At 37.0% G+C, this 22,893-nt stretch overlaps 1 protein-coding gene across 9 annotated transcripts in view; it reads left to right on the plus strand.

The window, feature by feature from the left end:
• DMD (dystrophin) overlaps positions 1-22,893 on the plus strand; it is a 2,565,910-nt gene that overhangs the window by 1,410,550 nt on the left and 1,132,467 nt on the right. For all 9 annotated transcript variants that reach the window (XM_043895268.1, XM_043895262.1, XM_043895270.1 and 6 more), the window contains one exon: positions 220-367. In XM_043895268.1, coding sequence (XP_043751203.1) covers positions 220-367 — 148 coding nt within the window. The remainder of the gene's footprint in view (positions 1-219; positions 368-22,893) is intronic.

A 22,893-nucleotide genomic window follows, 5' to 3' on the forward strand; every position in this document is an offset into this window, starting at 1 on the left:
AATTGTCTCTATTTTTGTCTCAGTAACAAAGTGTATTCATTTTAAAGGGAAATGGCAGCCTTTTATCAAATATTTTAATTCAGTATTATTTATGTTCACTGAAACTGACATATAGAAATGTGAGAAACTATCAAAATAATATCTTTATTAATGTAATAACATATATTCTGTGTCCATATAATCCATTTATTTTTCTTGATCCCTATTTTTTATTTCTAGGCAATTTGACAGATCTGTTGAAAAATGGCGGCGGTTTCATTATGATATGAAGATATTTAATCAATGGCTAACAGAAGCTGAACACTTTCTTAAAAAGACACAAATTCCTGAGAACTGGGAACATGCCAAATATAAATGGTATCTTAAGGTAAGTTTGTGAAATCTCTCTTTTTTCAGACTGTTTTTATCTCCACCACAATATCACAACTGCTTAACTTCTTTAAGTTCAGGTTGTGAAGGATGATGGAAATTTATAATTCCCTGACTTTTGTTGTCAGCACCGCGCATGCTAGAACTTGTCATGATGATCGTTTTGGAACGTTTTGTGTCAGGATGAGAATCTAGACATAACCGGTTATCTGATGAACTGCAGAGTGTAATTGAATCTTGGATTCAGAGAAGCATCTTACAGCAGGGTGTCCTGTAGCTTTAGGGCAGTGTGTGTTTTTGCCTTATGTTGGATTTTGTCCAGGAGGAGAACTTGTGGTATACTTAGCAATAATGTAGTCACTAGAAATGTTCATCATTATAAAATTACAGCTCTGTTTCCCTAAAGACAGTCTGTGGTGTTGTAGCGATATTTCTATATATTCTATTGACAGAATGCCTTCTGAGATAGGCCAGAGGCCAAAACAATACAGAGTTAATTGGCAGTACTTATTGACTGTTTTATGGGTTTTGTTAATGGAAATGCAACATATGGATTATAACATCATACAGTTTAATTTCAACTGGCTGTGTCTTTTGATTATGCAGATAAAGTGGATTGTGGAGGTTATAATTTAGGTTATAAAGTATATGGCTTTAGTATAAGAAATACTGGGTTCACTACACCAAATCTTAAGTACTTTTGCAATATTTTTTAGTTCAAATTGTTCAGGTAGGAATTTTCAGTCAAGGAGATTTGAACTGTGGCCAGTTTTTGAATGCCAGAAAATATTGATTAAGACAGATGAAAGCAAAGAAAAGGGTAATACATTAAATAGTCTAGGCATTTCAAAATGCTGGTTTCATAAAAGTAATATCATTTTCAACTTAACAATTCTCCATTTTCAAATATTTTTTGCATAGAAAAGATGCCTTCTGATATTAAGAAAGTAGCCATTTATACACCCCATATATGTATAAGCTATGTAAATGTAGAAAATGAATATTGTCAAATTTTGTGTAATTATGTGTTTATCAATCAAATCTTTATACTCATCAGCATTACCATTGCAGATAGAGAAAATGCATCGATTTCTAATCTGACATCATACAGAAAATATATTTTTAATAGCACTAAAGTGAATTTTGAGCCAATGTAGCATCACCAGGTCTCTGACTTAAAGAAAGAAATATAAGGTATTCTTGGGGAGATTTATAAACCTCTTGCTATTTTGAAAGATGTCCGTCACAAGGTAGTTATACATATTAATCTGTTTTGTTATAAAAATAATATACACTCATTATAAAAAATGAAAAATGTAGAGGTGAATTGTAGGTAAATATATACCCACCTTCTACTCCACAGAGAGTTGTTATTGTGATATGGATATTGGTATATATTTCAGCTTGTCATCTCACTCAGCAATAGATACAGAAGGTTTATTAGGGAGTGTTCTTGGGAATTGAGCAATTGGTTTATGATATTCCTGGGTATAGTTTTCTTCATGTTTCTTATCCGTGTGGTCTGTTAAGCTTCTTGGATCTGTGTGTTCATAGTTTCAATCAAATTTAGAAATTTTAAAGGTGTTACTTAAAATAATATTTTTCTGCTCCTTGCCCTTTCCAGGGACTCTGATAACATATATTAGGCCACTCACTGATGTTCTGCTCTTTTTCTTTTCAGTCTTATTTCCTCTGTAATTCATTTTAAATAATTCCTATTGTCAAATGGACCAATCTATTATTTTAGCTTATCTGGACTGTGGTTTATCTCATCTAGTGTATAATTTTAACCTCAGACATTGTTGTCTTGTGTGATTCAATACATTGTTGAAGTGCGATTTGAGAATTTTAACATTTTCCATGTTAATATCTTAACAGACCTCAACATTCAATCTTTACCTTCTGGAAAATACAGAATACAGTTACAATAACAGTTACAATGTTTCTTGTCTACCAGTACTATCATCTCTGTCTATTTTGGGTCAATTCCATTTATTTTATCTCCTTTCTATGAGTGTTATTTTCCTGCTTCTTTGGATGACTGGTAATTTTTGATTGGATACCAGATGTGAATTTTAACTTGTTGAGTGCTTGATACATTTGTGCAGATAAATATTGTTGACCTTTGTACTGAAACATAGTTATGTTTGCTTGGAAATACTTTGATCTTTGGAGCGTATTACTCGTATACTTTGAGTTTTGAGCAGAACAACCTAAAATCTAGGGCTAAATTTTCCCCACTACTGAGGCAAAACCCATCTGAATTCTCGCTCTGATGTTCTTATATAATGTTTTCCACTGTGTCTGGCAGGAACGGGTACTCTCCCAGCCATATGTGAGCTCTGGTGATTGTTTGCTTTAATTATTGTGTATAGTTCTTTCCCTTGACATTGGTAGTTTCTTGTTGTAGGGCTTCCCTGGTAAAGAATCCACCTGCAATGCAGGACACCCCGGTTTGATTCCTGGGTCCAGAAGATCTCCTGGAGAAGAGAGATCCAATATTCTTGGGCTTCCCTTGTGGCTCAGCTGGAAAAGAATCTGCCTGCAATGCAGGAGACCTGAATTAGATCCCTGGGTTAGAAAGATCCCCTGGAGAAGGGAAAGTTTACCCACTCCAGTATTCTGGCCTAGAGAATTCCATGGACTGTATAGTCCATGGGGTCGCAAAGAGTTGGACACAACCAAGCGACTTTCACTTTCATTTTCACTTGTCATGGGAAAAGGTTAGGATTTAACTGGAAACTGGAAGGGTGCTCTGCAGATCTCCAATGCTTATTCTCTGTATATCTGTCCCTCTCTGATGCTCTGCCCTGTGACTCTAGCCACTTTGGTTTCCTTCGATACCCAGCTCCATCTCCTCATCTAAAGAAGACTCCGTGGTTTTCTGCCCTTGTCCTTTATCGTAGCTTGAAACTCTATTCATAGAGTAAGCTGGGGTAACTGTAGGGCTCACCTCATTTGTTCTCATTTGTTTCTAATTTCTCAGAGATGACTGATTTTAATGACCCAGTGTCCAGTGTCTTTTAAAAAGCACTGTTTCATACATTTTGTTGATTTTTTAAAATGTTTAGCCAAAAAGTTAAATCCAGTCTAGGCCAGAGGCAGAAGTCCAAAACAATTTTAATGTCATTTGATATTTTATTATGTTTGCTTCTATACAGTCTTGCAGGCGTGCCTGCTAAGTTGCTTCAATCATGGCCAACTCTTTGTGACCATATGGACTGTAGCCCTCCAGGCTCTTCTGTCCATGTAATTCTCCAGGCAAGAATACTGGAGTGGGTCGCCATGCCCTCCTCCAAGGGATCTTTCTGACCCAGGGACCCAACCTGGGTCTCCTGCATTGCTGGCAGATTCTTTACCACTGAGCCACCGGGGAAGCCTTCTATACAATCTTAAAGCTCTTCAATATATAATCATTTTAATTGCCTTGAGAATGACTAGAGGTCTCTACTTCTTAACACTGGGATTTAGATGTAAGTGAACATTTCATCAGAACTTTGTTTCCTTTAATTGGATAATTTTTTAAAAACTATCTTATTTAGTCTGTTTTTTTAGTCATTCGTTGGTGGCTCAGACAGTAAAGAATCTGCATGCAATATGGGAATACTTGGTTCGATCCCTGGGTTGGGAAGATCCTCTGGAGGAGGGCATAGCAACCCACTCCAGTATTCTTGCCTGGAGAATCCCCGTGGACAGAGGAGCCTGGCGGGCTATAGTCCATGTGGTCAAAAAGAGTTGGACACTGCTGAGCAACTAAGCATAGCACATAGCACATACATAAAGTATAAAAGGAACTTCTTTCATACTTGGAAAAAGTTTTTTTTAGCTAAGGAACTGTGAATGATAACGCAAATCTTCTAAACAGTTACAGTGTCCTTTCCGCCTCCCCCTGTGATTAAGAAGGTCCAAAATCATGCATATGCACTTGTGTATACCTGCATAGACACACATACGATAAGAAACCTGAGGTTATCTTTCTAGTCTCTTAAGTCTCAGAAAAGGGCCCAGAAAGACACTATCAGGCATCTCCATTGAGAAGACAAATGAAATCTGGTAATTTCAGCTCTCTTGGTCATTATCATTATTGATTAACTAACAATGTTGTTGTTGTTGTTTAGTCGCTCAGTCATGTCCTACTCTTTTATGACCCCATGGACTGTAACCCACCAGGCTCCTTTGTTCATGGGATTCTCCAGGCAAGAATGCTGGAGTGGGTTGACACTTTCTACTCAATGGTGTCTTCCTGACCCAAGGTTTGAACCTGCATCTCCTGCATTGGCAGGCAGATTCTTTATCACTGAGCCACCAGGGAAGTCCAACAATGAATAAGAGGATCTAAATCTTTGATGAGGAATTACTTTAGGAAACAAAATGTAGATGCTACAGGTTGGCAGCAGGTAGATTTGTTGCCTTGAACTTGTAATGGTTACTTTGAGGAATATCAACCAAGTAGGCCATGTACTAAACAAATATTTACAAGGGTACACTGATGTTTGAAACCTCATCTGTATGAGTTTCAGCAAATGTGTTTGTGCTATGCTTAGTCACTCAATTGTGTCCGACTCTTTGTGACCCCATGGACTGCAGCCCGCCAGGCTCCTTTGTACATGGGAATTCTCCAGGCAAGAATACTGGAGTGGGTTGCCAGGAGTGGGTTGCCATGCCCTCCTCCAGGGGATATTCCCATCCCATGGATTGAACCCAGGTCTCCCTCATTGTATATGGATTCTTTAGCATCTGAGCCACCAGGGAAGCCCATATATCATGTCTAGATAGGACATAAAATAATAAATCATCACACGTTATGAGCTTGTCTGTATATACTTCTATTAAGTTGTGTTTTATTTCTATTTTTAACTTAAAAAAGATAAATCCTACTGACATTTGGTGTTATTATTCAAAATAAAGTTGCTACCAATAGTGTAAATAAAAGATTGCCTGGCTCCATGCAACTCAGCTATTTTTTCCCCGTCACAACTGAATGATAAAGTTAAGTATATTAATTAATATTTTTCAAGATATTCTAAAAATGTCATACAGCATGGGAAATTTTTTTAAAATATCACATTTTTATTGAGAAAATATCAATCATGTGATATGCCACTAAAATTGGTCTGTTAATAAGCTCACTTGGTTATTTGTGTATGTCTTAAATATTCATTCAACAAGCAGTGATTGAGTGCATATACAGAATTTTATCATCCACAGAATAGTGACATGCCACATTAGCTTATAGTAGAAGTTCTGAGGATTAGCTAAGAAGTTGGAAGCCATATTCAAAAAGTGTGGGTTCAAATTCCAGCTCCTTTAACAGCTACAGAGTCCTATGAAGTGTCTCAAGTCTCTACATCTGTTTTGTTTTAAAGAATAATAAAAATGAGATATGCATAAAGTACTTAAAATTTCATTCTCCACAAAATAATTACTCATTACACATTACTCTAACTAATCACACTTCCTAAGTGATTAACCTGTATCTATGAGAACAGAAGTGTGTTTACTGAATTGCTATCCCCAAACATCTAAAATACAGATTGAATAACCAGGTATTTTCAATATTGCTTATTTTTATGTCTTATTGCATTTTCTCAAAGTATAACTCTTAGATTAAAAAGTGAGGAAAATTCCAGTTCAACCAAACAAATCTTTCTCAGAAAGCTGGCATGTTTACCTCCTTTTAGAACTAACAAGAGTAAATGTTAATGAGATTTTTCAAAGGGAAAGCTAAACACCATGAAGGAAAGTTACAAAAATAATGTCAACTCATCTAGTGATGGAGTGAATTGGTGAGCCAACAAGTACATTGAGTGAAAACAGAAAGTGGAAATCATAACATGCTAACATTTAGCTCTACATGTTCTTCTAGAGTAGAAAGAAATGAGTTTTAAAGCATGGGTTGTTATTTTAATGGAGTTGAAAATTCTAGAAGTTGACAGTAGAAGTAACAAAAATCAAAATTAGATTGATTATTTTAAAAAGTGGGATATCTTTCTATTAATGGAAATGAAACCTGTTGATTTGATTAGATGGCGCTACTTAGTGAACTGTATTAAAAATTAACAGTCCTTTTTAAAAACATTGCCATGAGCAAGCAGAGGACCTTGAAATCTTAAATTCCATTTGAAATTAACTGCAGGAAGTAGACAGAAGTAGGATTATTTAGATAATTTTTTTGGCTTTAAATTAGTGAATGGTAAGCATAGGGAATAAAGCAGCAATGTGTTATTGTAGCATTAGTTATCTGCTCTTTTTAGGCAAAATATCTTCTTAAAGTTAGTCTTCTAGTATATCTTTCAACATTACTACTGTGCTTCAGTCCTTCATAATATATATTGTATGATAGAAGTATAATATATTTTTGTGTATTGCTATAAATAAATACAGTTAAAAACTTAGCTTTGTAACATAATGATACACGAATTCACTGTGATTGTATATACTTAAACAACATGGATTAAGTATGTCACATCATAATGTTTATGTTCACCACCAAATCTCAAAATAATAGTTTAAATTCATTGTCTAGTTAAGCAAAATGCACTTTTTTTCTTTTCTCAAATTAGAAATTTGCACAGAGAATGAAAAATTACATATAAATTATATAGTCGTAACATTACTGTGATCTCTCAGATGAGGAAATAAATCAAGGGAAAAGGCACGAGCTTCTTGGAGTTGGCAAAGGGAAGGCAAAGAAAGAAGCATCTAAAAGAGAGTCATAGACAATTTTAGCTGCTCTTCAGCTTTGCCTTACATTGGCTATTTGTGATGGAGGAAAATTCCAAAGCACTTTGTAAGGGACCCAATTCTTACAAGTTTAGATTCCAAGAATACATTGGAGCTGGATAACTCCTGCTCCAACGTTTGAGACAAGTGAGTTCATAAAAAAAGCCGTCTTCCTCTTAAAGGAGATACCTAGACTTTGTAATTATCCTCACCTCGCTTTCTGAGCTTACAGCCTAGAAAACCCTCAAGTGGCAGACACCATCATTGAAAAATCATTGGCTTGCCCAGAAACAAAGAGTTTTGAATAAATGTGCATAGGTCACTGACACTATCTGCTATGGTGAGTTTTTGTATTTTTATTTGGATATACTTTAATACGTAATTGGTAATGTACTCCCCCAAAGGACTCTACTGGAGATAACTGACTTTGAAATATGGAGTAAATCAAAGGCTATCTAGAAAAAGGCATATGGTGTAAAAGACCAAATTGAATACAAGTATGTTTTCTGTAGAGTCAGTTTTTATAGTACTGATTTTACCAGCTGGCTGGTGAGTTTGAGGGCTTCTTAACAGTCACACTGCTGGGACTCAAATGCTGATAGAGACTTTGATGGAAAAAAATCATTTGAGTAAAAATTTCTGCCATCTGTTGCCCTTCATTGGGACCCCAGTGTTAAGAATAATTCATACAATTGCCGACCCTTTATATTTCCCCAGCAGTAATAAAATTTCATAAAACTGTGTTTGGTGGTCGCAAAGCTCCCCTGGTTTCTGTAACTGGAGGATGTACACTAACATAAAGGAATCAACATGAAAATTTACTGCAAAGATAATTTGTCTCTGGTCCCTTGCTTTAGGGTTACAGTGATGTGTAAGTATGGGAATACATTTTAAAGTAAGCTTTCCAACGTTATTAGCTGGGAGAGGCATGAGGATTCAGTCTTTTAATACAGTTAAACAGTTGGGCACTTCATTCTTATGTAAATATTGTTTGCCTTTTATTGCTGCTTAGAAACTCCTCTGTAACTTCTTGGCTCCTATGCATCTTTTCAGTAGTAACAGATTTATAGGGGGTTTAGCAAAGGATGGAAAGTCAGAGAGAGGCTCTAAGTTGTTGCCTATCAAATGTCTTTTGTAAAATAAGTATAATAAAATAATTGGATAATCTCAATGGCTTGTTCTTCAAGTTCTGTTGTGCAGCATGGTATGTTTAAGATGAAAAATTGCTATATATTATGGAAAAGAAATAAGAACTGAAACTATAAGTTACTGTAATAGCCATAGCAGTAAAGAGCTGCTTAAAATGCATGATAACACATCATCCCCAAGGGATCCCCATTCTTAGAGTAAGAAATTATCAGGGGAGTAAGAATCTGCAAAAAAATACATAAATAAAGTGAAGCATACTAATTGTAAACTCCAAATTGGGGCGGGGGGGACCCTGCTCACATCAACATGGAAGCATTGTGAAATAGAAATTATTTAATGAAAAATAAGATTAATGGTAATATAGGTAATTTTTATGAAGTACAATACTTTGCAAAGAGGATGTTCCAGCCACTCTGATTTCATTGCTGTCTCTCCTCGCATACCTTCTTCCTATTCCTTCTAATGCTAGCTCCTTCCATTAAATTTGTTTTTCTTTTTGCTAGAGGTTCTACCCTACCCCCAGTCTTTATCCCCTTGTGTCCTAATTCCCTCCCTCTCAGCACTTTTTTTACACTTCTCTTTACTTACATATGACTGTGTTCTGATGTTATCTTCTCAGATATGCTTTTTGTAAATTCTTCTGTTTTAAAAAGGCCACACACGTGAAACAGATCACCAGCCCAGGTGGGATGCATGAGACAAGTGCTCAGGCCTGGTGCACTGGGAAGACCCAGAGGAATCGGGTGGAGAGGGAGGTGGGAGGGGGGATGGGGATGGGGAATACATGTCAATCCAGGGCTGATTCATGTCAATGTATGACAATAACCACTACAATATTGTAAAGAAATTAGCATCCAACTAATAAAAATAAATGAAAAAAAATAAATAAAATAAAAAGGCCACACACACACAGGCTTAATTTCTCTCTGAGTTATCCTGCTTCAGTTTCATCATAACACTGTCAACTGCTGAAATTTTAATATATATATATGTTTATTTTCTGTAGTTCCTACCAGAATGTAAATCTTGCAGGGACCTTATATTTCATGGTCCCCAATATACCCTCAGTACCTAGAACAATCTTTTCGTACATGTAACATATTATATTCACTATAATGAATAATTGGATAAATGAATTATATTTTCATCATATTATTTCCTTAAGCAAACTATCCCCAAACTTGTCCTTCCTGCCATTTTTACTCCATCTTCTATGCAAGAAAATCTTCTTTTCATGGAGCCGCCCTCTCTTCTTTGTACAGAATACTTGAAACTCTCATATTTGCTGAAAGTTTAACAATATGATGGCTTCTATTCTCTGATCCTTTGAGTATATCATAAATATCAAAATTCATTCAACAAATATTTAGTGTCAGCCTACTGTGTGCAAGGGAGGCACTTGGCTTGTGACTAGGGATACAAACTTGGCAATATGCCCCCTCTCCCTTCAGCCTCATATGTTCAGCACATGAAGTTCAGTTCAGTCACTTAGTTGTGTCGGACTCTTTGTGACCCCATGGACTGCGGCACGCCAGGCTTCCCTGTCCATCACCAACTCCCGGAGCTTACTCAAACTCATGTCTATGGAGTCACCAACCATCTCATCCTCTGTCATCCCCTTCTCCTCCTGCCTTCAATCTTTCCCAGCATCAGGGTCTTTTCCAAGGAGTCAATTCTTCGCATCAGGTGGCCGAAGTATTGGAGTCTCAGCTTCAGCATCAGCATATGAAGTCCGAGGTAGAAATGCATGACAGCATGTTAACACTGGAGCCAGCGTAGCAAAATGAGTGTTTTTCTACAGCATTTCTTACCTAGGTAGCGCAAGTAGTAAAGAATCCGCCAGCCAATGCAGGAGACATAGAGGCATATTTGATCCCTGGGCTGAAATGAACCCCTCGAGAAAGAATTGGCACCCCACTCCAGTGTTCTTGCCTGGGAAATCCCATGGACGGAGGAGCCTGGTCCATGGAGTCGCAGAGGGTCAGGCTTGTCCCTCCTCCATGACGCCGCTAGGATTCCCACACTCAACTGGGAGAAGACTTGAGGAAACAGAAAAGAGCAATATGGTGAAAGGCAGCAGAAGGAGAGAGCTCGCTCTCAACAAGTCATACAAAGAGAGTGAGAAAATGTTCTGACATGAGTTGTAAATTGGGAACGATGATAAAATTGACAAATTATAGTACAAGAGGCCTGTTCACAGATGAGTTGGCTCAGGATGAACTATTCATCAAGCTGAATAGCAAGTATCTAGTCATAAGAATGGTGAATCTTCCTACTGTAGAACCAAATTATAGGTACAAGCCAGAGATCAGGATTGTTTGCAAACATCATAGTTAACAAAATTTTAAATTCTTGCTCTTTTGTGAAGCTAGAGTTGACAGCACTTTACTGGCAGGAAACTTGTATTAGGCTATTCTGATCAAAACTAGTAAGGAGGAAAGATTCAGGGACATGGGTGAGTGAAAGATAGTAAAGAAGTCTAATATGAGTACATATCAGACCACATGGTGGCATATTTCCCCTTGAGATTTTATTGGCTCACAATTACTTTCTATTTGTCAATAAATATTTTTAGTTTACTGCTTTAGAGTCCTCGAAGTTTTAGTGCCTCCATGTCCTAGATGTAGTCATTCATTTTACTTAATTGGATTCATTTTGAGGAATAATTCCATCTGAAACAAACTAATATTGCCACCATAGGTTCTAGAACTCCGTGTGGAACACTGAACTGATCATTATTAGAGTAAATATCTCACCTATGACATCCTTCAGATGTCTGACAGTTAAATGAGTTTGATATAATACATAGTGCACTAAATATTATTGACACTGTTAATATTAAATTCTCCAGAAGAGGTATCGTATGGGGCCAAATCTTGCTAGCTGCCTGTTTTTGCAAATAGTTTTATTGGAACCCAACCACACTTATTTACTATCTATAACTGCTTTCTGGCTACAAAGGCAAAGATAAGTGGTTACCATGGAGACTGCCTGGCTCACAAAGGACAAAATATGAACTATGTAGCTTTTTACAGAAAAAGTTTATTAACTCTTGCTTTAGAAGATAGAGTAGTAGAGTAATAAAAAGTTGCAATAAAAGTACAAGGGTCCTTCTTACCCTCTCTTTAAATATTCTTTGTTGCTTGAGATAACAGTAAAATAGACTTCAACCATGATTATCAAATACACTAAAAGTCGTGGTAACAAAACATAAATCAAAATAAACTTGTTATTAGAGTCAACTCCCAACTCCATGCATTAGGAGAAAGGATAAGATTAAAAATAAAAAGAGATTTTAAAGTCACGAAAGTAGTGTGTGGTGGACTTAGACATTTTGAAGAGAATATAGAAACTATTCTCCTTACTGATACTACTGCCAGGTCCTGTTGAGTACCTGAGTAGTCTTCATGGGAAAATAAATCAAGTGTTTTGTCCAAGAGAGTTCTTGAGATTGTTCTGCCAGAGCATTTCTCCCATCATCTCTATGGTCCTAAGCATAGGACCCAAGCTTGGCCAATCATATTCTTCCCTGAGACTTTTAAACTTGAGATAAGAGATAAATTTGGACTTCGTCCGTTCTAAAGAGAATGCCTGGTCAACACCAACAGTCAACCCTTGCTGTGGGCACCCTCTAGAGTCCTGATTGTCCCAGGTTTGATTCTTTGATTTTCCCTTCCATCCTGTGAACTCCATTTCCTGATTGTGGATTTCTTTACTGGCAGAGACAGTAAAGAACTTATCTGTTTATAAACTTTACTGCTTATCAGTAAAGAACTCTAATGGAGACCTAGTGTCATCAGAGAAACTCTTCTTCCAGCCTGATTCCTTTTGTAAATAAGTTTGAGTCCCCTTGGAGAGCCTGCATAGCATAACCATTTGCATGTAATGAACAGTTTGCAATACTTTGAGATTGATGTGCAATTTCTATTTGACAAGAGAAAAACAATTAGGATCAACTGTGGTCGTATATTCCAGAATACCAATGTTGTTTTCACACTTTAAGTGTTGTTGGATCATTGTATGAGATTCATAATTTCATCCTGTTGTACCCACTTTTGCATTACCATTCAGTCTTAATTTATTATACACTATTAAAAGTTTTTAGGTAATTTGTTCTTATTGCTACTCAGACATTAAAATGTCCACAGGCTGTGAAAAGGAATAAATTTAATGTTCCAGCATAGTTCTCCAAATCCTGGCATTACAACTAATAGTACAGGCTTATATTGTATTGTAAATCCTAGTTAACATGGATTTATTTTGAAAATCCCTTTTACTGCTATTTTTAAATAATACATTTTCAAACATTTTACCCTTGAATTTCTATTTGTTTTTAAATAATATATGGCACTTGTATGTGCTTACAAAAGGGCAATATATATATTTTTAAATATTAACAATGGATTGCTGAAACAACCTTAACTTTAAAACAACACAATTGTTTAAAAAATAATAAGCTACATGGCATGACTTAACAGAGGCTTGTAAACCTTTGTTTAAGATCCACATGCTGTAATTTAAGCCACACTAACAATCCGTAGTTTATAGGAATTTGCAATTTTTATCTTAAAATCAGGACTATCCCTAAAAGAGTATTCAGGGCAATTCAACCTGTACATAACCACCCAAGATACTGTCATCTAAGAAGACAGAACTCTTTAAATCCTTCATAGTCTCCTTGGGATATCATGAAGAACAGAAATTTTGAAATAGAATTGTAATGATGTTCAAATAAGAGGAGTCCATGACACCAACCACTCCCATGCACAAAGCTGGGAGTCTAATCAATTAGCTGTCCTACCTGAGGGATGGATCTGTCCATGAAATTACCCTTATTTTGGGGAAACTGTGTAGTACCACTATGTTTGAATATTTAGCCCTAGCAATTCCTTCTATTACAATTAACCTTTAAAATCAATACATGTATTCAGCAAACTTCTACTTTGGAGTTACTTTCTGTCAGACCCTGTGCTAGGTGCTTAGGACATAAAATTAACAAAATTCCAGTCTACTCACAGAGAAGTCAAGTTTCACTAAAGTTGATGGACATTTAAACAATTGAAACATCAATCATACATTCAGTAGAGGGATATTTAAGCAACTAAAATAACATCTAAGAGGTGTAATAGAGATATGTACAATAACAGGTGTCATAACAAGAAAAGGATTAACTAATTGACTAGAATATTTGGCAGTGCTTCACAGGAAAGATGAGGGAAACCTCAGTTCAGTTCAGTTCAGTCACTCAGTCGTGTTTGACTCTGCACGACCCCATGGACCACAGCACACCAGGCCTCCCTATCCATCACCAACTCCCGGAATCTACTCAAACTCATCTCCATTGAGTCAGTGATGCCATCCAACCATCTCATCTTCTGTTGTCCTCTTCTCCTGCCTTCAATCTTTCCCAGCATAAGGATCTTTTCAAATGAGTCAGCTCTTTGCATCAGGTGGCCAAAGTACTGGAGTTTCAGCTTCAACATAGTCCTTCCAATGAATATTCAGAGTTGATTTCCTTTAGGATGGACTGGTTGGATCTCCTTGCAGTCCAAAGGATTCTTGGGAGTCTTCTCCAACACCACAGTTCAAAACCATCAATTCTTCTATGCTCAGCTTTCTTTATAGTCCAACTCTCACATCCATACATGACTACTGGAAAAACCATAGGCTTCACTAGATGGACCTTTGTTGGCAAAGTAATGTCTCTGATTTTTAATATGCTGTCTAGGTTGGTCATAACTCTCCTTCCAAGGAGTAAGTGTAAGTAAGGGGGGAAGCCTACATCCAGAAAAAGGGAAAAACATTTTAAAAGTGAAGGTGTTACGAGAAATTGTGGTTTAATTAGGACACAATAAGGAGCTCTTGGACAGATTAAAGATGCATGGAAAGAAATGGGAAAGGTTAGGACTCATTTCCTTTTCTGCTGGTTACATTTTTGGTTTATTTTTTCTAGTGTTTTTTTTTTAATCTAGTAGGCTAGTACTTTCCAAATTGTGAGTCATGATATCAATTTTTATATCACCACCAGCATTTGTGTTTTAGTGAGCAAAATAGGAAATTTTAGGGTTTATCACACAGAGGAAAGTATTATTTCACTGATTTTTCATTATAATCATGTGTGTGTGTGTGTGTTGGGTTATTTCTGATTGTTAAAAGGTAATAATATGACCTGCCTCCTGAGAAACCTGTATGCAGGTCAGGAAGCGACAGTTAGAACTGGGCATGGAACAACAGACTGGTTCCAAATAGGAAAAGGCGTACATCAAGGCTGTATATTGTCACCCTGCTTATTTAACTTGTATGCAGAGTACATCATGAGAAACACTGGGCTGGAGGAAGCACAAGCTGGAATCAAGATTGCCAGGAGAAATATCAATAACCTCAGATACGCAGATGACACCACCCTTATGGCAGAAAGTGAAGAAGAACTAAAGAGCTTCTTGATGAAAGTGAAAGAGGAGAGTGAAAAACTTGGCTTAAAGCTCAACATTCAGAAAATTAGGATCATGGCATCTGGTCCCATCACTTCATGGCAAGTAGATGGGGAAACAGTGGAAACAGTGGCTGACTATTTTTCTGGGCTCCAAAACCACTGCAGGTGGTGATTACAGCCATGAAATTAAAAGACGCTTACTCCTTGGAAGGAAAGCGATGACCAACCTAGACAGCATATTGAAAAGCAGAGACATTACTTTGTCAACAAAGGTCTGTCTAATCAAGGCTATGGTTTTTCCAGTGGTCATGTATGGATGTGAGAGTTGGATTATAAAGAAAGCTGAGCGTAGAAGAATTGATGCTTTTGAACTGTGGTGTTGGAGAGGACTCTTGAGAGTCCCTTGGACTGCAAGGAGATCCAACCAGTCCATCCTGAAAGAGATAAGTCCTGGGTGTTCATTGGTAGGACTGATGTTGAAGCTGAAACTCCAATACTTTGGCCACCTGATGCGAAGAGCTGACTCATTTGAAAAGACCCTGATGCTGGGAGGGATTGAGGGCAGGAGGAGAAGGGGATGACAGAGGATGAGATGGTTGGATGGCATCACCGACTCAATAGACATGGGTTTGGGTGAACTCCGGGAGTTGGTGATGGACGGGGAGGCCCAGTGTGCTGTGGTTAATGGGGTCACAAAGAGTTGGACATGACTGAGTGACTGAACTGAACTGATAAGGGAAAAATAACTGATAAGGGAAAAATATTAGTTTTTCAAAAATTAAGAAGCCAGTTTATAAATGGTTAAGTATAAAGCCATGTTTGCAAAAACAGGTCCAGAAAGATGTAACACAATACTTGTTTAATTAATATTTATAGTAATATTTATTTATGAAGTAGTATTTAAAGTTACTTTTAGTTCCTTTATATTTAAAGATTATAAGAAATATTATTTGATGTGATTCTCAAAAAAACCAGGAAGTAGTAACATTATACTTACAACTTTTTATGACTTAGAACAATTAAATATTTTATTCCAAATCACAAGCAAATAACTGAAGGCCTTGGAATCTGAATATTTTGTGGCTTACTGACCATCAGCCAGAAGTTTGAAATGTTAAGAACAAACTAAATCACTGCTCTGTCTAATAAGTATTGTGGAAACTAATAAAGAGAATAATATCCACCACTCACTATAGGGCCAGGCCCTCCTAAGAGGCCTTAAGGATATTAAGTAATAAAAATGAACCTTCTTTATCCATAAAAATGGTATTTAGTGATCAGTATAACCCTAATTAAACCCATCTTATGTCATTATCAATATGGGTGACGCATAACCTCTTTATTGCTATGGGTTATAATTTGACCCATAGTTCATCAAAATCAGAGTATTAGAAGTTATTTTTATTATTAGAGATGATGTTAGACTTGTTAATGATGACAATAACATTAGCTACAACATAATAAGGCACTTTCCAATTTATGAAGCCCTTTCAATTACATTGTCATATTAATCTCCTATTGAGATATAGATTTGGGAGATCCTTTATGAGCTACCAGGTAGCTCAGCTGATAAAGAATCTGCCTGCAATGCAGGAGACCCAGGTTTGATTCCTGGGTTGGGAAGATCCCCTGGAGAAGGAAAAGGCTACCCACTCCAGTATTCTGGCCTGGAGAATTCCATGGACTGTATAGTCCATGAGATTGCAAAGAGTCAGACACGACTGAGTGACTTTCACTTTCACTTTTCTTTATGACTATAAGATGTCAATTATTGAGAGAACAGTAGATACAAGGGCACCCATGATTTGAAATAAAAGCAGGATTTTGGTAGGAGGCCAGAATTTGGTAAGCAGCCAAGAAGACAGGTTGTGTGTGGAGTGACAGCTGTTTTCTAAGAACAACCTTGTCCAAGGGACTTTCAAGAGTCTTCTCCAATATCACATTTGGAAAGCACCAGTTCTTTGGCACTCAGCCTTCTTTCTGACCCAACTTTCACATCCATACATGACTACAGGTAGAACCATAGCTTTGACTAGACGGACCTTTGTCAGCAAAATGATGTCTCTGTCTTATTTTTTTTTAATACACTGTCTAGGTTTGTCATGGCTTTTCTTCCAAGGAGCAAGCAGCTTTTAATTATGTGGCTGCAGTCACCATCTGCAGTGATTTTGGAGCCCAGGAAAATAAAGTCTGTAACTCTTTCCATTGTTTCCCCATCTACTTGCCATGAAGTGAGGGGACTGGATCCCATGATCTTAGTTTTTTGAATGTTGAGTTTTAAGCCAGGTTTTTCACTCTCCTGTTTCACTTTCATCAAGGGGCTCTTCAGCTCCCCTTCACTTTCTGCCTTAAGGGTGGTGTCATCTGCGTATCTGAGGTTATTATTATTTCTCCCGGCAATCTTGATTCCAGCTTGAGCTTCATCCAGCCCAGCATTTCACATGATGTAATCTGCATATAAGTTAAATAAGCAGGATAACAATATACAGCCTTGATGTACTCCTTTCCCAATGTGGAACCAGTCTGTTGTTCCATGTCTAATTCTAACTGTTGCTTCTTGACCTGCATATAGATTTCACTTTGAAGTAGCTTAGTGTACTTGAAAAAGTGCATACTCAACTTGTTATTAGAGGAACATACATGGCAGATTTTGTGATCCTGTCATGCTTATTTTCTTTCTAGACACTCCACATGTAAACACATTTTAAATGGTTTATTTCTACTTAAGTATCCATCTGAAGGTGCTGTGTGTGTGTTTTCTGCTTGAAAATAAATGACACATGTGATTAAGATGGACTCATTGTGGTCATAAAGGAATTAAGAATCTCACATTAAAAGATCAAAGTACTTTTAAAAAAAATAGGGAGGAAATTGGTTATTTTGTGTATCATTGTCAGCTTTCCTCATATCAGATATTAAGCCCTTGCTTCCAAAAGAAGCAGTACTGCAGAATGGGTGTCAGTATGGGCTCTTAGCCAGTTAGATTCCACCAAGCAACTCTCTCAATATATAACTAAACAAATATTTGTAGAGGACCTACTATGCGCTAAATACTATTCCAAGAAACAGGGATCTGGTAGTGAAACAAATAAGTATACACCCTCATAGAGTTCTCAAAGGAGAAATAAAGGAAGGTCTGTGTAGTAATATTCCCATCTTTAATTTCTTCTTTCAAAATAAATATTCCTCTTTGAGAAATATGGTCCCTCATTAGCTATAACTGTCAACACTGCAATAATCATTTACCGCTTCTCTGTGATTTCTACCTTTTGGCTGATGGAAACTTGGAAGCCCAAACCTCTCATTGCACAGAACTGTTAATGAATAAGAGAAGGGAATGACTTTCCCTGTATTTTGGTGGCTATCACCTGACAATCAGAAAGAGCCATAGGCAAATTGCCAAGGGGCTAGGAGATAAGGTCACCCATGAAGAAGACAGAAAGAGAGGAGGGAAGAATGAAGGGTATGAGAGATGAAGGGTCATCCCCTAAGTTAAAAAATTCGAGCTGTAACAGGAGTTGGAAGTTACCCTTAGCATCTTCCCTACACAATCTTTGGCTTTGCTTGCATGATCACCACTTCATTCATTTTTTTCATTTATTTCTCAAATAACTAAATGAAATAAGAGTTATTCTTTTTATTTAAATCTAAATTGTAGAAAGTTAAGGAACGTTCTAGGAAGTAATCCAGCCATCACTTTCTGGGTCAGAGCATTCTATAGTTCACACAGAAATAGTTTCATTCACTAAAAGGAAACCCCAATCCTCCAATTCAAAATAAATTTTTTTTTATTAGTTGGAGGCTAATTACTTCACAACATTTCAGTGGGTTTTGTCATACATTGATATGAATTGGCCATAGAGTTACACGCATTCCCCATCCTGATCCCCCCTCCCACCTCCCTCTCCACCCGATTCCTCTGGGTCTTCCCAGTGCACCAGGCCCGAGCACTTGTCTCATGCATCCCACCTGGACTGGTGATCTATTTCACCATAGATAATATACATGCTGTTCTTTTGAAACATCCCACCCTCACCTTCTCCCACAGAGTTCAAAAGTCTGTTCTGTACTTCTGTGTCTCTTTTTCTGTTTTGCATATAGGATTATCGTTACCATCTTTCTAAATTCCATATATATGTGTTAGTATGCTGTAATGTTCTTTATCTTTCTGGCTTACTTCACTCTGTACAATGGGCTCCAGTTTCATCCATCTCATTAGAACTGATTCAAATGAATTCTTTTTAACGGCTGAGTAATATTCCATGGTGTATATGTACCAGAGCTTTCTTATCCATTCATCTGCTGATGGGCATCTAGGTTGCTTCCATGTCCTGGCTATTATAAACAGTGCTGCGATGAACATTGGGGTGCACGTGTCTCTTTCAGATCTGGTTTCCTCAGTGTATATGCCCAGAAGTGGGATTGCTGGGTCATATGGCAGTTCTATTTCCAATTTTTTAAGAAATCTCCACACTGTTTTCTATAGTGGCTGTACTAACTCTCACTGTTTGCAGATGACATGATCCTCTACATAGAAAACCCTAAAGACTCTACCAGAAAATTACTAGAGCTAATCAATGAATATAGTAAAGTTGCAGGATATAAAATTAACACACAGAAATCCCTTGCATTCCTATATACTAACAATGAAAAAACAGAAAGAGAAATTAAGGAAACAATACCATTCACCATTGCAACAAAAAGAATAAAATACTTAGGAATATATCTACCTAAAGAAACAAAAGACCTATACATAGAAAACTATAAAACACTGATGAAAGAAATCAAAGAGGACACAAACAGATGGAGAAACACCATGCTCATGGATTGGAAGAATCAATATTGTCAAAATGGCTATTCTACCCAAAGCAATCTATAGATTCAATGCAATCCCTATCAAGCTACCAACGGTATTTTTCACAGAACTAGAACAAATAATTTCACAATTTGTATGGAAATACAAAAAACCTCGAATAGCCAAAGAAATCTTGAGAAAGAAGAATGGAACTGGAGGAATCAACCTGCCTGACTTCAGACTCTACTACAAAGCCACAGTCATCAAGACAGTATGGTACTGGCACAAAGACAGAAATATAGATCAATGGAACAGAATAGAAAGCCCAGAGATAAATCCACGAACCTATGGACACCTTATCTTTGACAAAGGAGGCAAGGATATACAATGGAAAAAAGACAACCTCTTTAACAAGTGGTGCTGGGAAAACTGGTCAACCACTTGTACAAGAATGAAACTAGAACACTTTCTAACACCATACACAAAAATAAACTCAAAATGGATTAAAGATCTAAATGTAAGACCAGAAACTATAAAACTCCTAGAGGAGAACATAGGCAAAACACTCTCTGACATAAATCACAGCAAGATCCTCTATGACCCACCTCCCAGAATATTGGAAATAAAAGCAAAACTAAACAAATGGGACCTAATTAAACTTAAAAGCTTTTGCACTACAAAGGAAACTATAAGTAAGGTGAAAAGACAGCCCTCATATTGGGAGAAAATAATAGCAAATGAAGAAACAGACAAAGGATTAATCTCAAAAATATACAAGCAACTCCTGCAGCTCAATTCCAGAAAAATAAATGACCCAATCAAAAAATGGGCCAAAGAACTAAACAGACATTTCTCCAAAGAAGACATACAGATGGCTAACAAACACATGAAAAGATGCTCAACATCACTCATTATCAGAGAAATGCAAATCAAAACCACAATGACGTACCATTCCACGCCAGTCAGGATGGCTGCTATCCAAAAGTCTACAAGCAATAAATGCTGGAGAGGGTGTGGAGTAAAGGGAACCCTCTTACACTGTTGGTGGGAATGCAAACTAGTACAAAATAAATTTTAAGAAAGGAAACCCCGAACAGAGGCAGTGATGTAATCATTAATGATCCATCTGTACAGTAACGAAATAAGTATTTCAACATGAGCAATATTTTTCCAAATTCTTATGCTCTGCCTCACTTTGAAGTGTTGCATTTGTGTGACTACTAAATTTCTTGAGTATCTTGTAAGTTCTAACAGTATCACATCAATACTGAGCTAATCCAAGCTTTGTTAGTGAAAAAAGTGTCTTCATTGAATGAGTTCTTGGGTCTCCTCCAAATAGAGACATGTTTTCCAAAGTTTTCTGATCATAAGAATCACAGTATTAGGCCTCTCTCTAGTGCTGCCATATCCAATTCAATAGCCACTAATTATATGAAATACTGAAATGCAGCTTGTCCTGAGATGAATTGTGAGTATAAAACACATGCTGAGTTTTGAAGACTTAAAAGTAACATAAGAGGAATTAAATTATCTCATTGCAGGTGAAAATGATGCTATTTTGTCATATTAAAGTAAACCAAATACATTATTAAAAGTAATTTTTTAAGTGGCTCTTTGAAAATTTGAAATTTCATATGTGGTTTGCCTTATGTTAGGACTTCCCTGATGGTTCAGATGGTAAAGAATCCACCTGCAATGCCAGAGACCTGGGTTTGATCCCTGGGTTGGAAAGATCCCATGAAGGAGGGCATGGCAACCCACTCCAGTATTCTTGCCTGGAGAATCCCATGGACAGACGTGCCTGGAGGGCTACAGTCCATGGGATCTCAAAGAGTCAGACATGACTGAGGGACACAGCACAGTCAATGCAGAGTCTGACTTACTTAGTTTAGAATGAAGTCCTACTTATTAAGGCCGAGTGTTTTGTTTTTCCCTTAATAATCAGGAAACTTTGGGACATTTTGAAAGGGAATAAATAATTGATGCTCATTATGCAGACTAACAGGAAAAGAAAGCTGATGAAGTGGGGATGAAAAAAAGAAATGATTAGGGACTGCCCTCCTTTCCAGTATCACCTACTTCCCGGCCTTTTCCTTTCCTTTCTTTCACCCCAAGTTTCACACTGCAGAATTCACTGTCAGTATTCTGACATAGGAACAGACTTAGAAGTGTAAACAGTCTTAAGTCTCCTCCAGGATTTTATACTTAAAAAGAAAGGAGAAGCAGTTCAAGATTAAGGGTTACTGTATAATTTGTGGAGTAGGTGGATGGGGCATGTTTTTGAGATAGGAACTGCAGATACCTCTGATGTGCCACTGCTGGGAACCCTCCCTCTTATTGAAAGCTCACAAAGGAATAAAATTTGGGGAAGCAGGATTATTTAGTAGCTTGCAACTGAGCCCTCAGTCTGCATAGTCCTCACTTCAGCTAATGGCTCAACACCCCAGAGGGCTCAGTGAAAACAGACTCATTCCAAAGGGGAAAATAAGCAGGATTGGCCACAGGGAGTATTTGCAACTGTCAGAGCTTTAGTGAATGTGGAGTGTCTCTTACAAGAGAAGCTGAAATTTCTGGTCCAGCTCCTAGCTGAACTATTAATTATTATCTGTCTACACAGTGCCTGAGGAGAAAGGTCATCAAAGGGAATCAATGTCCAAATTACAGTATGTATATTGGTCATGGAAGTTATTGAATTTTAGCCAGTATTTGTTATTCTTTCTTTTATAGTATGAGAAAGGAGTGTAATGAACCTAACTCTCACTGTCCTGGCATACCTCTCTCATCACATTCACAATAAGCGCATGTTAATACTCATGCCCTTTTCATATTTCTGAACTTTATTTTTTTTTGGTATCACTTTGTTTCTGATGGGTAAGAAAACAAAAACCCACTATCAGTTGCAAAGTTGTTTCATCTTCAGTTTAAACAGATTCCTTCGTATGGTATTCAAAATCTTGCATGCATATGGCATCATGAAGCTAAATAGATTTTCATACACTATGTATTTTTAAATAGACATTTATATTTTCAGATTATTAATATGTTGTAGGTCAGTTGAGGACATTTTCAATAATAAAGTATAAAGGAAATCCATAATCCTCCATCTAGTGTCAAAGTGAAATTTTGTTAAGAAACATAATTTTCATGTAAGTCACAATCAGTACATGTTGGATTTTATTTAACACATTGATGAGGGAACCAGTAGCAAGACAAATCAGCTACAAAAGAAGATACAGGAAGTAAATGCTTCTATATCAGTGATTAAGAAAAATTCTGGAATTAGATTGGTAAATTTGATTCAAAACAAGTTAATATCCTACAACATCTAGGGTTATATTCTCTACTGGATAAAAAAGTCATTTACATCATATCAGTTTTCTTCAAGTTAGAGTTTAACCTTACTGAGTAGTAGGACTTCCCTGGT

The sequence above is a fragment of the Cervus elaphus genome, chromosome X, assembly GCF_910594005.1.
Source record: "Cervus elaphus chromosome X, mCerEla1.1, whole genome shotgun sequence".
Taxonomy (NCBI): domain Eukaryota; kingdom Metazoa; phylum Chordata; class Mammalia; order Artiodactyla; family Cervidae; genus Cervus; species Cervus elaphus.